Source organism: Cuculus canorus, chromosome 16 (assembly GCF_017976375.1).
Source record: "Cuculus canorus isolate bCucCan1 chromosome 16, bCucCan1.pri, whole genome shotgun sequence".
Taxonomy (NCBI): domain Eukaryota; kingdom Metazoa; phylum Chordata; class Aves; order Cuculiformes; family Cuculidae; genus Cuculus; species Cuculus canorus.
The window spans coordinates 5,870,419-5,886,439 of NC_071416.1; the positions used below are offsets into that span (position 1 = coordinate 5,870,419).

Below are 16,021 nucleotides of genomic sequence, written 5' to 3' on the forward strand. Positions count from 1 at the left end.
CCCCTGCCCCAAGCAGACACAGCGGCTGCAGGTCCATGTTTAACTGGGCAGACTGGGATTCCTCTCCTCCCCGCCCTCAGGGCGCGGGCACAGCCGGAACGCTTTTCTCCGCCCACGTTCCCGGCCGGAGGGGCCTGAGCCACGGGGGCTCAGTGCGGACCGCAGGGCGCGGGCACAGCCCGGAACGTTTCTCACCTGCCGCGTTCCCGGCCGGAGCAGTCGCGCGGCTGCGCGATGGCGGCGGGCGGGAAGGTGTTTGCGTTCCGCGACACGCGCTGGGCGCCAGACCCGGTGCTGGAGCCGGGCCCGGCCGTGCGAACGCCGCAGCCGGTGCCGCTGGTGATCGATAACGGCTCCTTCCAGACTCGGGCGGGCTGGGCCTGCGCAGACCCCGCAGTGCCAGCCGAGCCGCTGCTGCGGTTCCGCTCGCTGGCGGCTCGCAGCCGCGGGGCCCGCGCCGGGGCCGAGACCCAGGTGGGCAACGACCTGGGCAGCCCCGAGCCGCTCCGCTGGCTGCTCCGCTCGCCCTTCGACCGCAACGTGCCCGTGCAGCTCGAGCTGCAGGAGCTGCTCCTCGACCACGTCTTCCAGCGGCTCGGCGTCGCCTCGCAGGTGCAGCCGGGATAGGGCTAAGGCGCAGGAGTTTGGGTGGTTTGGGATGTGCCTGGTGGGCTGGAGAGGTCCAGCATCACCGTGGTTGTCCGGGATTGTTGTGTTGTCCCCCTGCTTGTTGTAGATGCTCACCCTGAGCAGGCTGCTGTGGCCACCCTGGCTGGGTCTCCGCAGGGGTGGCTTTCAAACCCTCCTATCCGCTTAGTTTCTGTATAGCTTTGTGGTGCAGCAGAAATGGGAAGATGCACATGCAGTTTGGACTGCAGCATCTTGTCAGGTTGTGGCTGAGAATCATAGAATCACTAGGCTGGAAAAGATCTTTGAGATCATCAAGCGGAACCATACTTGTCCACTGCTAAATCATATCCTGAAACACTTCATTTATTCATCTTCTGAATACCTCCAGGGATGGTGAATCAGCAGAGAGCTGGCAGCCAGAGTCATTTTCTGAGGAGGACTTCAAATATTACTGGTTTTGTAATGTGCCTTTATTAGTATTCATGTTTCCTTGTTTGGGTACCTAACTGAGCTGGTAGTTGCTCTCCAGACTGTGGAGCCTTTTGCCTGCATGACAGCACCAGTTTGAAAGCTTTACTGAGTGCTGAACTAAACTTCCACTAATTTTAATTTGCACTTTACTTCCTCATTTCATACATTTTGGCTACTTAGTTTTATAATAAATTGTGTATGCCTTTAAAAATCCCTTCTCCTCCACCCTTAGGAGTTTATTCTTTGGTTGGACTAACGTTGGAAGCCCTGCTGTAGAGAAGAGTTCTTTTTTACCACCTTAACCACTAAATGTAATTTAACATACATAATTAATAGCCTTCATGTAAAGTGCTATTTCATTGCTGTTTTGGAGAACTTCTTGCTGATGTTCAAAAGAAGCAGTTAGAGGTAAGGCCCTGGCCCAGGTTGCCTGGAGAAGCTGTGGCTGTCCCATCCCTGGAGGTGTTCAAGACCAGGCTGGATGAAGGTTTTGAGCAGCCTGATCTAGTGGGAGGTGTCCCTACCCGTGGCAGGGGTACTGGAACTGGATGATCATTAAGGTCTCTCTCAACCCAACCTATTCTATGATTCTGTTCTATGATTCTATAAGTATCCCTGCGTTTTGCCTTCATATCTTTACTATCGTTCTTTCCTCTTGTCTCTTCCAGGGTTGTGTGGATCACCCCATTGTTTTGACTGAAGCAGTGTGCAATCCTCTGTATTCGAGACAAATGATGTCAGAGCTCCTCTTTGAATGTTATCAAGTGCCCAAAGTGTCCTATGGCGTCGATAGCTTGTATAGTTTTTTCCACAACAGAAGGCAGAACTGGCCCTGCAGTGGTTTGGTGATATCTTCAGGTTATCAGTGTACGCACATTTTGCCAGTCTTGGAAGGCAGGTGAGTTCTCAGTGTGCTGAGTATGGTACAATGTCTCTTTGTCAGTTATTGTCTTTCCAGTGGTGCAAATACCCGTTCCTCTACCATTCAGTATTCCAGCTCTTGCAGTACAAGCTCTTATCAGGTCTTAATTTATACTGATGAGTTAAAACTAGGTCTACAGTTCTGTTAAATTTTGAATTGAAGAAGCAGTGCTGTCCTTGTACATCCTGTATTTTTAGTTACTATTTATGAGTAGATCTGTATTTTCAAATGTAGAAGGGGATATCTGCCCCAAGTAAGATCAGGCATTAAAAAATATATATTAGGTTTTAAAGCAGCTTTAGGACAAAAGGAAATGCTCTTCTGCAGTTCTTGAGGCTTTTATCATTCTGATTCTGCCAGCTGTGAAATGTTACAAAGGTTGAAGGAACTACCTTTAGCTCCACCAACCATCACTTCTTTTATTAAAATGGAATATTTCCTCATTGTAGCCAAAGTTCTTTAATGCTTGTGTTTTTTTAAAGCAAAACAGAGCTTTCAGAAAGTCTCTGTGGTAAACACAGCAGTGATTACACCTGTTGTCTGACAAAAGCAGGTGTGTTAGATTCTCTGATAACTGGACCTTGAAGTATTTTTCTGTGAATATTCATCTGTCTGCTTGACCGTATCAGAAATTAAATAATACTTGGGAAAGCTGAACTGATAGATTGCTCCAGTCTCAGTTGTGTCTCTTTGTATTTTCAGATTGGATGCGAAAAACTGCAAGCGTATTAATCTCGGAGGGTGTCAGGCAGCCGTGTATCTGCAACGCCTCCTGCAGCTGAAATACCCAGGACATTTCGCTGCCATCACTCTTAGTCGCATGGAGGAAATACTGCACGAGCATAGCTACATTGCAGAGGACTATATAGAAGGTAAAATCAGCTGTGATTTCCACTAGATGGTGCTCGTCTACACTTAGTTTTGTCCTCTATATCCTTTCTTCTCTGATTGGTTGGGATTCTGGCAGAAATACTCTACAACTATTTTGATTTCTATATAGCTCTCTTTCTGGTAACCTGCCTTATGGGAAATGCTTGACAACAGTTTCAAATTTAACATCAAGATAGAAACAAAATTACATTACAGAAAACCCCTGTATTAGATCAAATTTCCTTGTGAATAAAACCTGGGATTATTTCTGAAGAAATTAATTTAAAATTAGTTTCTTTTATTAGTTACCTCACTCAATACTTCCAGTAAAACGCTAAACTGATTAGGGTGATTTCTGCTTTTGGCCATGTTTCTTATCTACTTTAAGTTTTCCAAAATTGCAGAGGACTTGTTGTGAGTTTTTGTGGGTTAAAGAAGTTTTTAAATTTTTATGGTAAATGTTATCTTGAGTAGTGGCTGAAGAAAAGTTTTTTCTTAAACTTGTCACTTGAAAAAGAGCCCCCAGGAGTCCTTGGAAATGCATGAGAACTCTCCCTTACCTTAGGAAGAGATGTTAGTGTGCACTTCCACTTCTTAACCCTTTGTGTTTCCTCTGAGGGAGGAGCTACATCTCGGGGCAGCTGCCAAGAGGTGACAGAATCCTAGGCCGAACCATTGTTCCTTGCTTTCTTCCAAGTCTTAACTTAGCGTGGAGTGTGTACAACATATGAATTGTCATTGTCAACCTGGCATAACAGTTCTTTTGCTTTCAAAACATTTAGAGCTACAGAAATGGCGGTCCCCAGAGTACTATGAGAACAACGTGCACAAGATGCAGCTGCCTTTCTCTAACAAACTGCTGGGAAGCACTCTGACATCAGAGGAAAAGCAGGAGAGACGGCAGCAACAGTTACGTCGACTCCAAGAACTCAATGCCCGTCGTCGAGAAGAGAAGCTGCAACTTGACCAAGAGAGGCTGGACAGGCTACTGTATGTACAGGTAATCAAGGCAGGGTTTTCTGTGTGATCTTTCAGGAGGAGGGCAGACTGCCCTTGGAGCTTTATCAGAAGGTTATGCATCACTGTAAAGGAGCTAGACTGTCCTGTGTGTTTTCTGGTAGGAGCTTTTAAGGTTACTTGCAAGATAAAAGGGAGAGATGATTGATGCAGAAGATGCTTCCAGATTCCAAACAGTACTGCTTTTGTGAAATATTTTGAATGCTGCTGAAGCATGCACATCATGTCTCGTAATGAAGGGAAAGTGTCTGTACGTGCACAATTGACAGATAGTTGATTACCCTGTGTCGTTTGTCACAGCTAACTCTGATCTCTCTGTAGGAACTTTTAGAAGATGGTCAAATGGATCAATTCCACAAAGCTTTGGTGGAACTGAATATGGACTCTGCAGAAGAACTTCAGTCTTACATCAACAAATTGAGTCTGTCTGTTGAACAAACGAAGCAGAAAATCCTACAGGCAGAAGTCAGTATTGAAGTAGATGTTGTGGACAGCAAGCCAGAGGTATAATGTTTTCACTAAATTAATAGTATTCTTGTCTGTGAGAGAATTAAGTTTCTGTGCTTGAAAATGTGCCTCTGCAGACTTTTATTGATGAACTAAGCTTTTTCTTGAATGCACTAAAACTCATTGTTATTTTGGTAACTGCTGCTCTCTTTTCCAGCTTAACTATATAGCTACAGAAAGTGGCAGGTTTTATTTTATAGAGTATGCCAGTGTTTTATAGAGTATGTCAGTAACTCTTCCTGTGCTGTTCTGCACTGTGCTTTGGGACATTTCTTATAGTTTAGTTCCATATAGTTCCAACCATAGTCTCTAGGTTTCCTGACAGCTGAAGTATAGAGTAACAGGAAATCATAAAGTTTCCTTAATTTCTTGCACATCTTCAAGAAGTTGGAAAAAAAGAAAATAGCCCTCGTGGGTGAGAGAAGGGAAACTGCAGCATCTTTGGTGGTGCCTTTGTATGTACTCCTGGCAGCATATGCCAGGCACTGTCTGTACTTTAGGATGACTTGCTTAGAGGGTTGTAAATGCAGCAGCTAACATAATGATTTTTTTTTTCTTACTTTAAACCAGCCTCTAAATTTGCTTTTGCATTAATTGTGGTGAAGTAAAAGGGCCTGGTATGTTAAAGGTATTTTCGTTTTCAGTGTCTGACAATTAAATGATGTGGAGCTTTAAGTGCTTAAATCTTAAGTGGTTATAACCCTAAAACAACAATCCTTAGATGTCTCCGGCCTTGTACTAAAGATATAGAAGAACCTACCAAGCTTTTTGTTAAAAACAGTATTCGTTTTCCTTTCTGTTCTCGCATCAGGTGCAAAGAACTTTATGGTAAACAACTAGTCCTTTGCCTTCATTGTTACTATCTGATTTTGGTGCAGTTAAGCAGTATGTTCTGTTCTGTTCAGTTAACAATGAAAGATAAATTGTTACGCTTGGTTGGTGGAGTTGTCTTGAAGATGAGAAGCTTATTTGTCTGCTTTGCCAGTCTAATGCAGGCCCAGCACACAGCAGCTCCTTCTAAGAGGCGATCTGAGGCTGTTCATGCACTTAGCTAAAATTCTTTCACTCATGTAAGGTAGAGCTTTTTCAGTTCTATCAGTCTTTGCTCAGGAACAAGGTAGAGAAAAACAGAAAATTGAAGCGTATGGGAGAGTGGTGCCAGATATAGGAATTCTGGTGTCTTATGTGGAACTTCGGATGTAGCCTAAACTAGCAGGTGAGCTGGTTTCTTCTTGGTTATATTTTGCTTATTCTTAGTGGGAAAGTTTGTGTAAGAAACAGAATGACCGCATTTGAGCAAAATCGAGGTAGCTCATGGGCTTATTGTTGTGGTAAAGAAACTCCCTGCCTTCTGTCAAAAGAAAGTGTTCTGGAAAGAGAAAATTGAGACTGTCGGCTCCTTGTAATTTTGCCCAGTGGTTGTGCCTAAGTTCCCACATGTCAGGTTTGGATTCCATGCTCCTCCTTTACTAGGTGTGATCTCAGCCTCTGGAATGAATCAGCAAGCCATTTTGTTTGATCTGTATGTTGTGAGAGAGCCTACAGCTATCACGAAATCCGTTTGTGAAGACAGGCCATCTCTCTGTGATCCTGAAAAGGAGACTAGAAGCTATGTTGTCTTAGGGCGTGTGCCAACTCTTCAGGAGATTTCTGTGTTTCTTTCTGTTGCTAGGTTTGAGACATAAAAAGAAATGGGTTTAAAAAAGCATATGTGTTTCAGATAACTTCAGGTGACTGCTGTTCATTTGCTGTAATGATGAGCATGGCTTAGAGTTCAGTTAATGGTTAGTTTTTAAGTGAACCGAAGCTAGACACTTCAGGATGTGTACATGGTCTAGCTTTATCTCACCCTGATATTGCTTGCTTGACGTTGCAACAAACGTTTCAAGGTTAAAATAACAAAACAAATCTGTAGCAACAAAATCCTTACTGTAAACATTGTAATGCAGAAATAAAAGAGATAATTAAATTAAAAAAATTAAAAAGCTGCTCCTAGGTAACAACAGTGAGCAGTTACTCTAGGCTTTCCAGTGATGCTTGTCATTGGGAGGGGGCTTTAAGAGCACCCCCACATCTCTGTTAAGTGTAAGGGCTTTTTGGTATATCCTGTGTGCAAGTGCCAGGTGGTTGAAACTCAAAAATTGTGTGGCTGCTTTGTAGCTAGCAAATGCTTGTTTTCTGGTTCCACACAAGCAAGGCAGGGAATTTAATGATAGTTACAGAACGGTTAGAGCTGCTGGAAGTGCACCAACTTTTAACCAATTTACAAAGCTATTTTAATAATTTTTAGTATGTTGCTATATTTATGATATGGCTTGCTAGTGGTCAGCTTATTGGCTAGAGCCTTTAATTTCTGGGGTGGAATCACGATAAATTTATTGAAAGTGTTTGGGGTTTGTGCCTTGAGTGAATATCTGGCTTAACTCCTGTTGTCCAGATTGGTTACCGTTTCAGTTTTTGTCTTAAGGCTGGAGAACAGCAGATTTGGTTTCAGCATCTTAAAGAGTGGAGGTTTGAGTGAACTGGTGTTGAATTTTCCCAATATATCACCAGAATTGAAGTTCTGTCTGTGCCTAGCACACCTGAGCTAACCTACTTTAATGTACCTCCTCTGTTTGCAGACTCCTGATTTGGATCCTTTAGGCAGTGAACAATCACTGGAGGATGTGGAAAGTATTAATGAGTTTGAACCTTTATTTGCTGAGGAACAGCCTGAAGTTGAGAAGCCTGTTGCTGCAGTGCAGGTTTGATTTCTGTATACAACTCACGCCAGAGGTTGCTGCCTCCTGATTGTCCCGGCGATCTGCTGACATTTCTCCAAATGCTAAGATTGCTGCCTGCTCTTGGAAGAGATGCTTAAACTATCTGAATGGGATATTACGAGAGGAAAAGTCCTCTCAATCTTAGCTGATTGTTTAGAGTATGAATATACCCACTCGGCTCACTCTGCCTGTTGTAGCAGTGCCATGTTATTAAAAGAAGTCCTGCTTGGGTGTTTTTGTGTGTGATCTGTAGCCCAGGAACACATCCCAGTGGGCACAGCCTTTAACACGTGAGGCTGAGCCTTAGAATTGAGTGGCACCAAACAGAATAAAATGTAGGAAAAGTCCAGCTTCCCTGGCCTTTTGGAACCTTTTACAGCGTGACCCATTCTCTGTGAGAGTGTTACAATGTTTTTTGTACAGAATTCTTTGGAAACTTTGATTATTCTATTATAGAATATTACTCTTCTTTAATATAATTTCTCACTACTTTTTAATCTCTTCTTTTTAAAGCCCATGTTTAATCTGGCAGAGTACCACCAGCTTTTCCTTGGCACTGAAAGAATCAGGGCTCCAGAGATTGTCTTCCAGCCTTCCTTGATAGGAGAAGACCAGGCCGGTATAGCAGAAACAATGCAATATGTCCTTGAGAGGTGAGTTTAAAAGCTACTCGGTGCTTACTTCAAACAACTAGTCTTGTTTTGATATCAGCTTTTGCAATGCCGGCTACCTAACAATGTTGTGAGAAAATATATGGCTGTTGAGTTTGTAGGGAGGCACGTCTTTGGGAAAGGCTGAAGTTGGGTTTTGTTCCTTGTAGGTATTCAAAGGAGCAACAAGCTATTCTTGTCCAGAACGTTTTTCTCACTGGTGGGAATACAATGTACCCTGGACTGAAAGCCAGAATCCAGAAGGAACTCCTCGAAATGAGGCCATTCCAGTCGTCTTTTCAGGTACGTGTATTGACATGACGGTTATGTGAACCGTTCGTTCATCAGTGTTGAAAAGTAGTTCAGGTTGGGAGAGGAACAGAGCAGGTGTGCTTAGAGCATAGAGATGGAGAGTGGTTTAGGGCAAGACACTGAAAACAGCTGTTTTGACCTGCGAAAATGAAGGGTAAGCAAAGATACCTTTGCTTTTTCTGAAGACAGAGGGAGTGAGGTGGATGCCTTGGAAAAGGAAAACCTGCTTCACCTAAAGGACAATGCACGCACAAGCATGTTTGACTGGAAATTTGCCAGTTGGGATTGGAACAGTTACTGTCTGGAACAAACAACCTTTTGTTAAGAGTAATCGCTGGGCAAAACTGTGCTCACTTCAAAACTAAGTGGCATGTTCAGTTTGTTACACGTAATGACTCTCAGGGACAGCAGTAAAAGGAATTCAGAGAGCACATCGCAAACCTGTGATCCCTTGCTGCGTTCTTAGTAGCAAACACAGTACAAACTAGGCAAGACCCAGAGTTTGCCATGCGTTTTGTAAGGAGACTTGCAAGAGTCTCCCTTGCTGTTCTGAGACCACCTTGTCTTCTCAAATTTACTAACTTCTCAAATAGAAAACTAGGTTATAAACCAGGAAGAGAAACAAAATCAGTGCAAATATGATGTTGAGATTCCACAACCCTTGTTCTGTACCGTTATTGTACATAGCTCTGAGCCAGGTGTGACTGACAAACTTAGTTACAGCCGTATCCTTGGTAGTTTTAGGAAGGATGTTGCTTGTTAGGTTTTGAGTGTGTAACTTCCATGGGAAGAAAATGTGCACGTTTTCTTATGCTTTTAGTGTCACAGCTTATAGCTGAATAAGAGCTTTCATCTTTCCATTAAAGTATACAGTCCGTAGTGTGGTTCTGTCAGCAATCTGTCACTTCACGGATATTGCACATGGGATGTACACGGTGCCTACTCTAGCAGGCCCATAGCTGACCCAGGGGAGCAGTTCATGCTACAGTAATTGGAATAATTCAAATGGAAGTATGAATCTACACCAGTGGAAGAGTGCGTGTGGTCCTTTCCCACATCCAGTGAGTGATTTCTTAGCCTGCAGTATTCTTCCCTGCTACTTTGAGCAGGGAGGAAGTTTTGCTGGCACACTTGATATTTGCTTTGCAGCCACCAACTCTTCCAGCTGTGGCTATAGTACACTCATGTGCTTTCTCAATCTGTAGAAACAGCAGGATCATGAAGAATTGATCTCAAAGTGAAAACACACTTCATAGTCTTTCCTAACATTATTCTTCCCCAGAGGCACTGAATAATCAGCTCAAACTTCTTAAATTAAATGGTTTGTGTTATATACTGTGTAATCTGACTAAAAAGGGCTTTTTCTCTTGTGTTGAATAGATGTTTTTGTTTTATTTTCCTTCCATCCAGGTTCACCTTGCTTCCAGTCCTGTTTTAGATGCCTGGTATGGAGCTAGGGAATGGGCAGTGGAATACATGAGCCGTGAAGAAGGCTGGATAACCAGGAAAGACTATGAAGAAAAAGGGGGAGAGTACCTCAAGGAACACTGTGCTTCCAATGTCTATGTTCCCATTCGCCTTCCAAAGCAGGCCCCACGGACAACAGAGGGGTTAGCACCCAGCAGAGTGCTGACATCCAGCACAGGCAATTCTTGTGAGCAGGTGTAGCATCACATCTCTATCACAGACCTTTGGACGGAGGTAACAGTGCAGAGAAAAGAAGAGTTACTGAATTGCCGTGTGAGCTGTGCATGAGGTGCAGGCCTCAGCGTAGCCTTGCTGGCTGCTCAGAGAGCGCCAAGTGTATCGTCCAGTCACTGGAACGAGGAGGATAAGCCACTCCGGGACACCAGCTGGAACGGTCATAGCACTTGCAACTCTTAGTGCTGCTCATGCATAGCACAGTAGTGTGCAGCAGCAAGGAGGAACACAAGTGCATTCCAGAGAAAAGTATCTTCTTATAAACTTTCACAGTAAGCCTCAGGTCTTTTTCAGAGTATACGTTTTACAGCTTTTGTATCTTTAATTAAAATGTAGTGGGTTTATACTGCTTTTGTGGTGTGCTCCAGAAGCTGGGCTTGTACCAAGCAAGTCAGCCCAGCAGGCGTCTCCCTCGCTCGTCGGTGTTCCGCTGGTCAGGATGCATCCTGCTGCTGGAGGCCGAGGGGCTGATCTGTGTCTTTGCTCCTGAAGCCTCCTGCACTCGTGTCTTATTCAATTTCCTTCCTGCTACACACTTTCTGTTAGACTACCCCTGAATAGGTGGTGGGATTTCAGATACTTTTTTACTTCATTTGTGTCAGTAATATTGATGTCTTTGTCGAAACCAAAGACCTAATCACATAAAGCATTGTCCAGCTATAAAGACGTAACCCTCCATAAAGTACAGACTAGGAGAGCTGCCAAATCTTGAGCAGTCCTGAAGTGGTTTAAGAGAGTGGTGACTGAGCAAGGCAGCTCTTAACTGATGGGATTTTTTTAAATCAATTTTTTTTGTCATTAAAGCAAACCTTTTGCTTTACCAGTAACTTACATGTTTCAGTGTTTTTGACCTGTTTAGTACAGCACTAAGGGTGTGTTTGTTTGGTTGCACCTTGCTGTGCAATGCAGGTTTGCAGGAGGTCCCCTGTCCCGCTGAACAACATGCTTTGGCTTAAATTTGACTGGAGACTCAGTTATTGCACTGAACAACTTGCTATTGTATTCCAAAAGGAATAATCAATACTAAATGCTGAGCTGAAACCTGAGTGGACTCTGTCACTTCGGCAAAAGCTGTAAACTATTAGGCTGGAAAAGGTAAGATTATGGGGAAAATACTCAGACCATAACTGGTATAAAGGAGGTGAAGAGGTGGTGGCTTACTGTCCCCAAGGCCCACATAACACCCAAGATAGGTTGTCAGCTGGCAGATTCAAAACAAAGGATCTGAGGTGCTTGGAAGGTTTGTTGCTACAGCAACAAACATGTGCATGTGATATGCACAAATAAGTATTATCCAAATCTATAATTTGAAAAAAAAAAATCTATAATTTGAAAAAAAGATAAACTTGGTCTCACCTATGTACGGGAGCTCCTGCAGTTGCGTATTCCTTGGTGAGTGTTTGAGGGAGGTGGTGTTACAGACCTGCTCTCTCACGGCAGCACCCAGCCCTGGCCCCTGTCAGGTGGGATACATGTCCTGGGGACCTTTGGCCTGGTCTTTACAGGTATTTGGGTGGGGGGAGGAAAAGAGAGGATTGTTGCCTCCAGGTAATCCAGTTTGGACTATTGATCCTATCCCTAGCTGCCTGGAGGCATACTAAGTTTCAGGACCATTATGGCAATTCTATGGGTGGTGAAGAATGTAGAAAAACGTGCTGTGCTGAAACATGGTGAGGTTACACCCCAGTGAAGTGTCTTTTCCGAGTTCTGTTTGGCCTGGAGTAGAGTCTATAATGTGGCGTCACTGTCTGACCCCTTTCTGATGCAGCTTTAGCTTTAATGGCAGTGGGTGCTTAAGATTTAGAAATTGTTGCAGTACTTGGTGTTGGTTCCAAAATAGATAAGTGCATGTTGTGCATAAAACTGCTGCAGACTGAAGGCCTGAAAGGCTGTCTGTAGGGGATGGTCTTATTACTTGTTTGGCCAAATTGTGCCAAACACTTCACTTGCATTAATTCAAAGCAGAGCTGTCTAATTCTGTACAGAGATGCCATATAAGCTGCTTGAACAGCTTCAGGGAAGCATAATTTTATAGTCTCCTAAATATTAGCTGTTAATTTGTTAATTTATCCCCACATTGGCTGGAGTAATTAATGCAATGGCCTCAAGTTGTGTCACGGGAGGTTTAGATTGTGTATTAGGGAAAATTTCTTTACCAAAAGAGTGGTAAATCATTGGAACCAGCTGCCCAGGGAGGTGGTGGTGTCTATCCCTGGAGCTGTTCAAAAAATGTGTAGACATGGCACTTTGGGATGTGGTTTATTAGGGGGGGTGGTGGTGGTGGGCTGATGGCTGGAATTGATGATCTCGGAAGTCTTTTCCAAGCTTAATGATTCTATGTTTGTATGAACTTGGACAATATGATCACCGTCACAGGCTGTTCTGAATGTGCTTGAGGGCATTCAGTTGATTGGAGTAGCACCATGAAAAGCCTGAATGTTGCAAAATGGAATTAATGTTACCTGTTTCAGTTCAGTTCCCTGACAGAATTTGCTGTGGGGCTGTGACCATTGGTACTGGTGGGACAACGATTGAGGGAGTCCATAGTACTGAGTGCGGGAGCACGCAATGGTGTTATTTTTGACAGTGGTGTTGGCTGGAGTCCTTTTGGAGCTCCACCATTGTGACACTTGTGGCAAGGTTTTCTCATTCCCAGGTGCAGATTTTGGTTGTTTTCCATGTAATTGAAACAGGGCTCACCAATCCCAGAAGAGGCTTGGAGTGTTTCTTCTGTGTATTGGCTTATGCCACCTGCAAGGAGAGCAGGCCAAAATGACATCTGCTTTGCTCGTTTTTAATGGGACTTCTGATTGTGGGAGGAGCACTAGGAGAAATTGTTAAGGTGAGAAAACTGTTTACTGAAAAAAAAAAAGATAGTTCTGTGGACAGGAAATGTGAACTGGCACTGTGAGGGCCTTTGGCAAGTGATCGTAGGGCTGCTCTCGAGTGAGCTGCTATGCAAGCAGCCACAAAATCTGTAGCGTGTTTATCCTGGCAGGAATCCTGCAAGCTGACACAGTGCAATTGCCAGTTCAGAGATGGTCAAGTGGTTCCCGTTTGGTCCACAGTATATTAAGTTCAAAGCAACCTGTAACTTTATTATACAATTCAGTTATCACCTAATTCAGGTCAAAAAAGTACAAAAGTACACATTGCAATTTAACAGGTGTGGTGAGCTCAGTCTATTTAATCTAAAAGAGAGCGCAAACTGGGTTCTACCTTTCGCAGGGTCCACAAGACCTGCTCAGAGTGGAAACACCACGTCAGTGAGAAGCCCTGGAGACTAAACATAGATCACGTGTTTAATGTCCCAGATTTCCGTTTGAGCTGCCTGTGAGCCTTGCTTTTGGTCTTCAAGGCTTCTTAAGTTTCCTTTGCCATAGCGACTTCAAACACTAACCGTTCTTTGCTAATCTCCACTAGGACACCAAGATTAAAACTCTTCGCTCCAGTTATTAATCTCCAAAATACTTAATGTGCTGTGTAAGACAGCATTTCAGAAGAAAGAGAAGATGCCCATGAACTGTCACTTAAAATTTAGGATTATCCCTCCAGAGACAGCCTGCAATGATTCCCTGGCAGCCCGGCATAAACCAGAAGTTTTGAAGCTTGTGTGGGATGAGCAGGGGAGGGGAGAATACTGTAATGGATTTAACATTATCCCCAAAGTCATATGGAGGGATTTCCACCCCACTTCAGTGCGGCAAGCACAGAGCAGCTGCACTGATTCCTGTTGCTCACTCCCACTGCTTTGCGCAGATTCAGAGCTGCTCCCTGTGCATCAGCTTCAAGAAAACGTTTCAGCTTTAAATGATTCAAATCACTGGCATGGTTTGCCAGGAGTTCTTTGGGCTCCTTTCACTCCCTCTGAGTGCTTGGTTTCCTTTATCTGGTTGACAAACACCTTTTCCCTGCACTTGTTCATCATAGAAGTCCAGCTCTGCCTCTTAATAGTGCCATTGTTTACAATTTGTTGGGGTTTTTTTGATTGTATTGAGGTTTTTACATCCTTAGGGATCTTTTCTTCCTCTTCTAGAGCCGTGGGCTTGGTTTCCGTTTCCTAATACAGCAGAGACGATGATGAGAGTACTGCACTGAGAGCCAGGAGACCTGGATCCATTTTCAGGTCTGTTTACTCACGACAGGCCATGGCAGTTTGCTCTGACCTCTGTTCTGTGCCTCAGCATCTGTGGCAGTAAAGCAAACCTGAGAATGGTGCTAGCAGAGGGGTTCACTGAGTGCATGATCACTGTAGGGAGACAGTCAGGGTGGTGAGGAAAGCTGAGTAGGGTGTTATGGGCAAGAAGAGGAGGTCAAATAAAATCATACAGAGGAGGTCTGCCTGTGCACAGACCTCAGGGGTGGCCTCCCCTATCTCCCCTACCTCCCCTTGCGCTGTGAGCACCAGCAGCAGGCTTCCAGCTTTTTGTCTGCTACGCTTAAATAAATTCACCTGAGGTAGAAGCTATCTGCTAATATGCTGTCAGCACTCGGGAGGCAAAATGCCTTAAAAAGGTCCCAGATGGTTTTCTTGAATGTGTCCGCAATGACTCCCCCCTGGGATTCCACCAAGCACACAGGAGAATTGTCACAAGGTAAATGCCACCTGCTAGCACTGGGTTTGAGCTATTACTAAGCTCCTTGCGTGACACCTTGCACAGCTTGGGTAATGTTAGAAAGGCACTTGTGATGTCCAGTGTGGCAGTTTGAGTGTTTCTTGTCCTCTTTTAAACTTAGGTTTGTGTCCCTTAGGTTTGTGTACATTTGTGTGGTGCTCCTGGCTGGCGCTGCTTCGCAGTGCTGGGAAATATATTTCAAATCTTGATCTTTAGATCACTTTTTTTTTTCTCTGCACTACAGCTTGGTTAAAATATACCCTACTCCTCCTCTCACCCCAGATTCCTGCCACATACCTGGCATTCCTTCATCCTTAATGAGATGGAGTGGGGGATTTCACCCTCCTGGAATTTTAGAGGAAAACTAAGTGGATTTCTCATGAAAAGCTCCATTTAGGATACAAATCCTCCTGAAAGAAAGTCCCTGCTTTGCAACCTTGCTATTGCTGGGAATGGTGAAGAGAGTTTTTTGGTTCCTTGTTCAATAGCTACCTTCTGCTTAGGCCTTGTTCTACATATTTCCAGTGATGGAGACTATGTTGGAGCAAGTGGTGCCACAGATGAAGCTGAGGTGACATGCGTCCTTGCAAGTAGGGGCAGCAGTGGCACTCCTGGGCTATTGGCACTTGAGGTTTCACTGGTTGCTGCAATCTGGACCAACTCTTCATGTGGATAAGGCAGCATAAAGGTTGTCAAGTCAAAATAGTTTTCTTCCATGCTCAGTCATTAATTTGCCCTAATAAACATGGAATTGCATTGGATCAAAAGTTCCTCCAACCTGGCCCTGTTAGTGACCTCCAGGAGAGGTCAAGGGAGGAGTGTGAGCACAGGAGCAGTAGCGATATGTGCGTGTAAGACAGGAAGAAGATTGTAGTGCCTTTCTAATTACAGCTGGCTAATACTGCGTAACCAGGGAAGCATGCGAACGTGGTGCTCCTGGAGTCTGTCTTTACATGGGATCTATCACTGTTATAGAACTCTGCCTTCTTACATGTGTTGGAACAGACAGGTTAAAGTATCCAAATTACAGAGCTCCTCAAGAATGTGCATTTTGGAGCAGCAACACCATGCTCGCCTGTGAACATCCGCTTTGGAGGCACCGTGCTGTGTTGTGGATGTTCCTGAGCCTGCAGTGAAGCTGCTGTGATAGCCCTAAGCTGCACTCCAGCGGTTAAGGACTGGGGCAGGATGCTGTGTCTGGCCCATGAGCCCAGCTCCGTCTCCTGCTTTGGGAGAGAGGCTTTACTGTAGCTCTGCAGTGCAGATCCAAAGTCACAAGCCCTGGGTCCTGTCGCTTGTGCACCTCGGTTTGCTTTCATCGAGCTTCACCGGTGGCAGAGGGCCATGGGCTGCTCTTGCTGCTGAGGAAACAACAGAGAGGAAAGCTTTGATTTCACCAGTGATGGACACCGTCCTGCTCAAGGGTGGTGCAGATGGAAGGAACTGGGGGCGGGGGCTCACTTTTTGCTTTTATCCTTTGTAAACCATTGGTAGCTTCTTGTTGTGGGAACTGCTGGGGCCTGTCTTTAGGTTTTGTTTATGCACTTTGGCTGACATTGTTTC

General features: G+C 44.4%; 1 protein-coding gene across 1 annotated transcript; it reads left to right on the plus strand.

The window, feature by feature from the left end:
- The first annotated feature begins 202 nt into the window (after nucleotides 1–202).
- ACTR5 (actin related protein 5) lies at nucleotides 203–11,092 on the plus strand. Its single transcript, XM_009565394.2, has 9 exons — nucleotides 203–612; nucleotides 1,770–1,999; nucleotides 2,726–2,895; nucleotides 3,676–3,893; nucleotides 4,232–4,414; nucleotides 7,039–7,161; nucleotides 7,693–7,832; nucleotides 8,000–8,132; nucleotides 9,552–11,092. The coding sequence occupies exons 1-9, from the start codon at nucleotides 235–237 to the stop codon at nucleotides 9,807–9,809; spliced, it is 1,833 nt and encodes a 610-aa protein (XP_009563689.2). The 5' UTR covers nucleotides 203–234; the 3' UTR covers nucleotides 9,810–11,092.
- The last annotated feature ends 4,929 nt before the right edge of the window (nucleotides 11,093–16,021 follow it).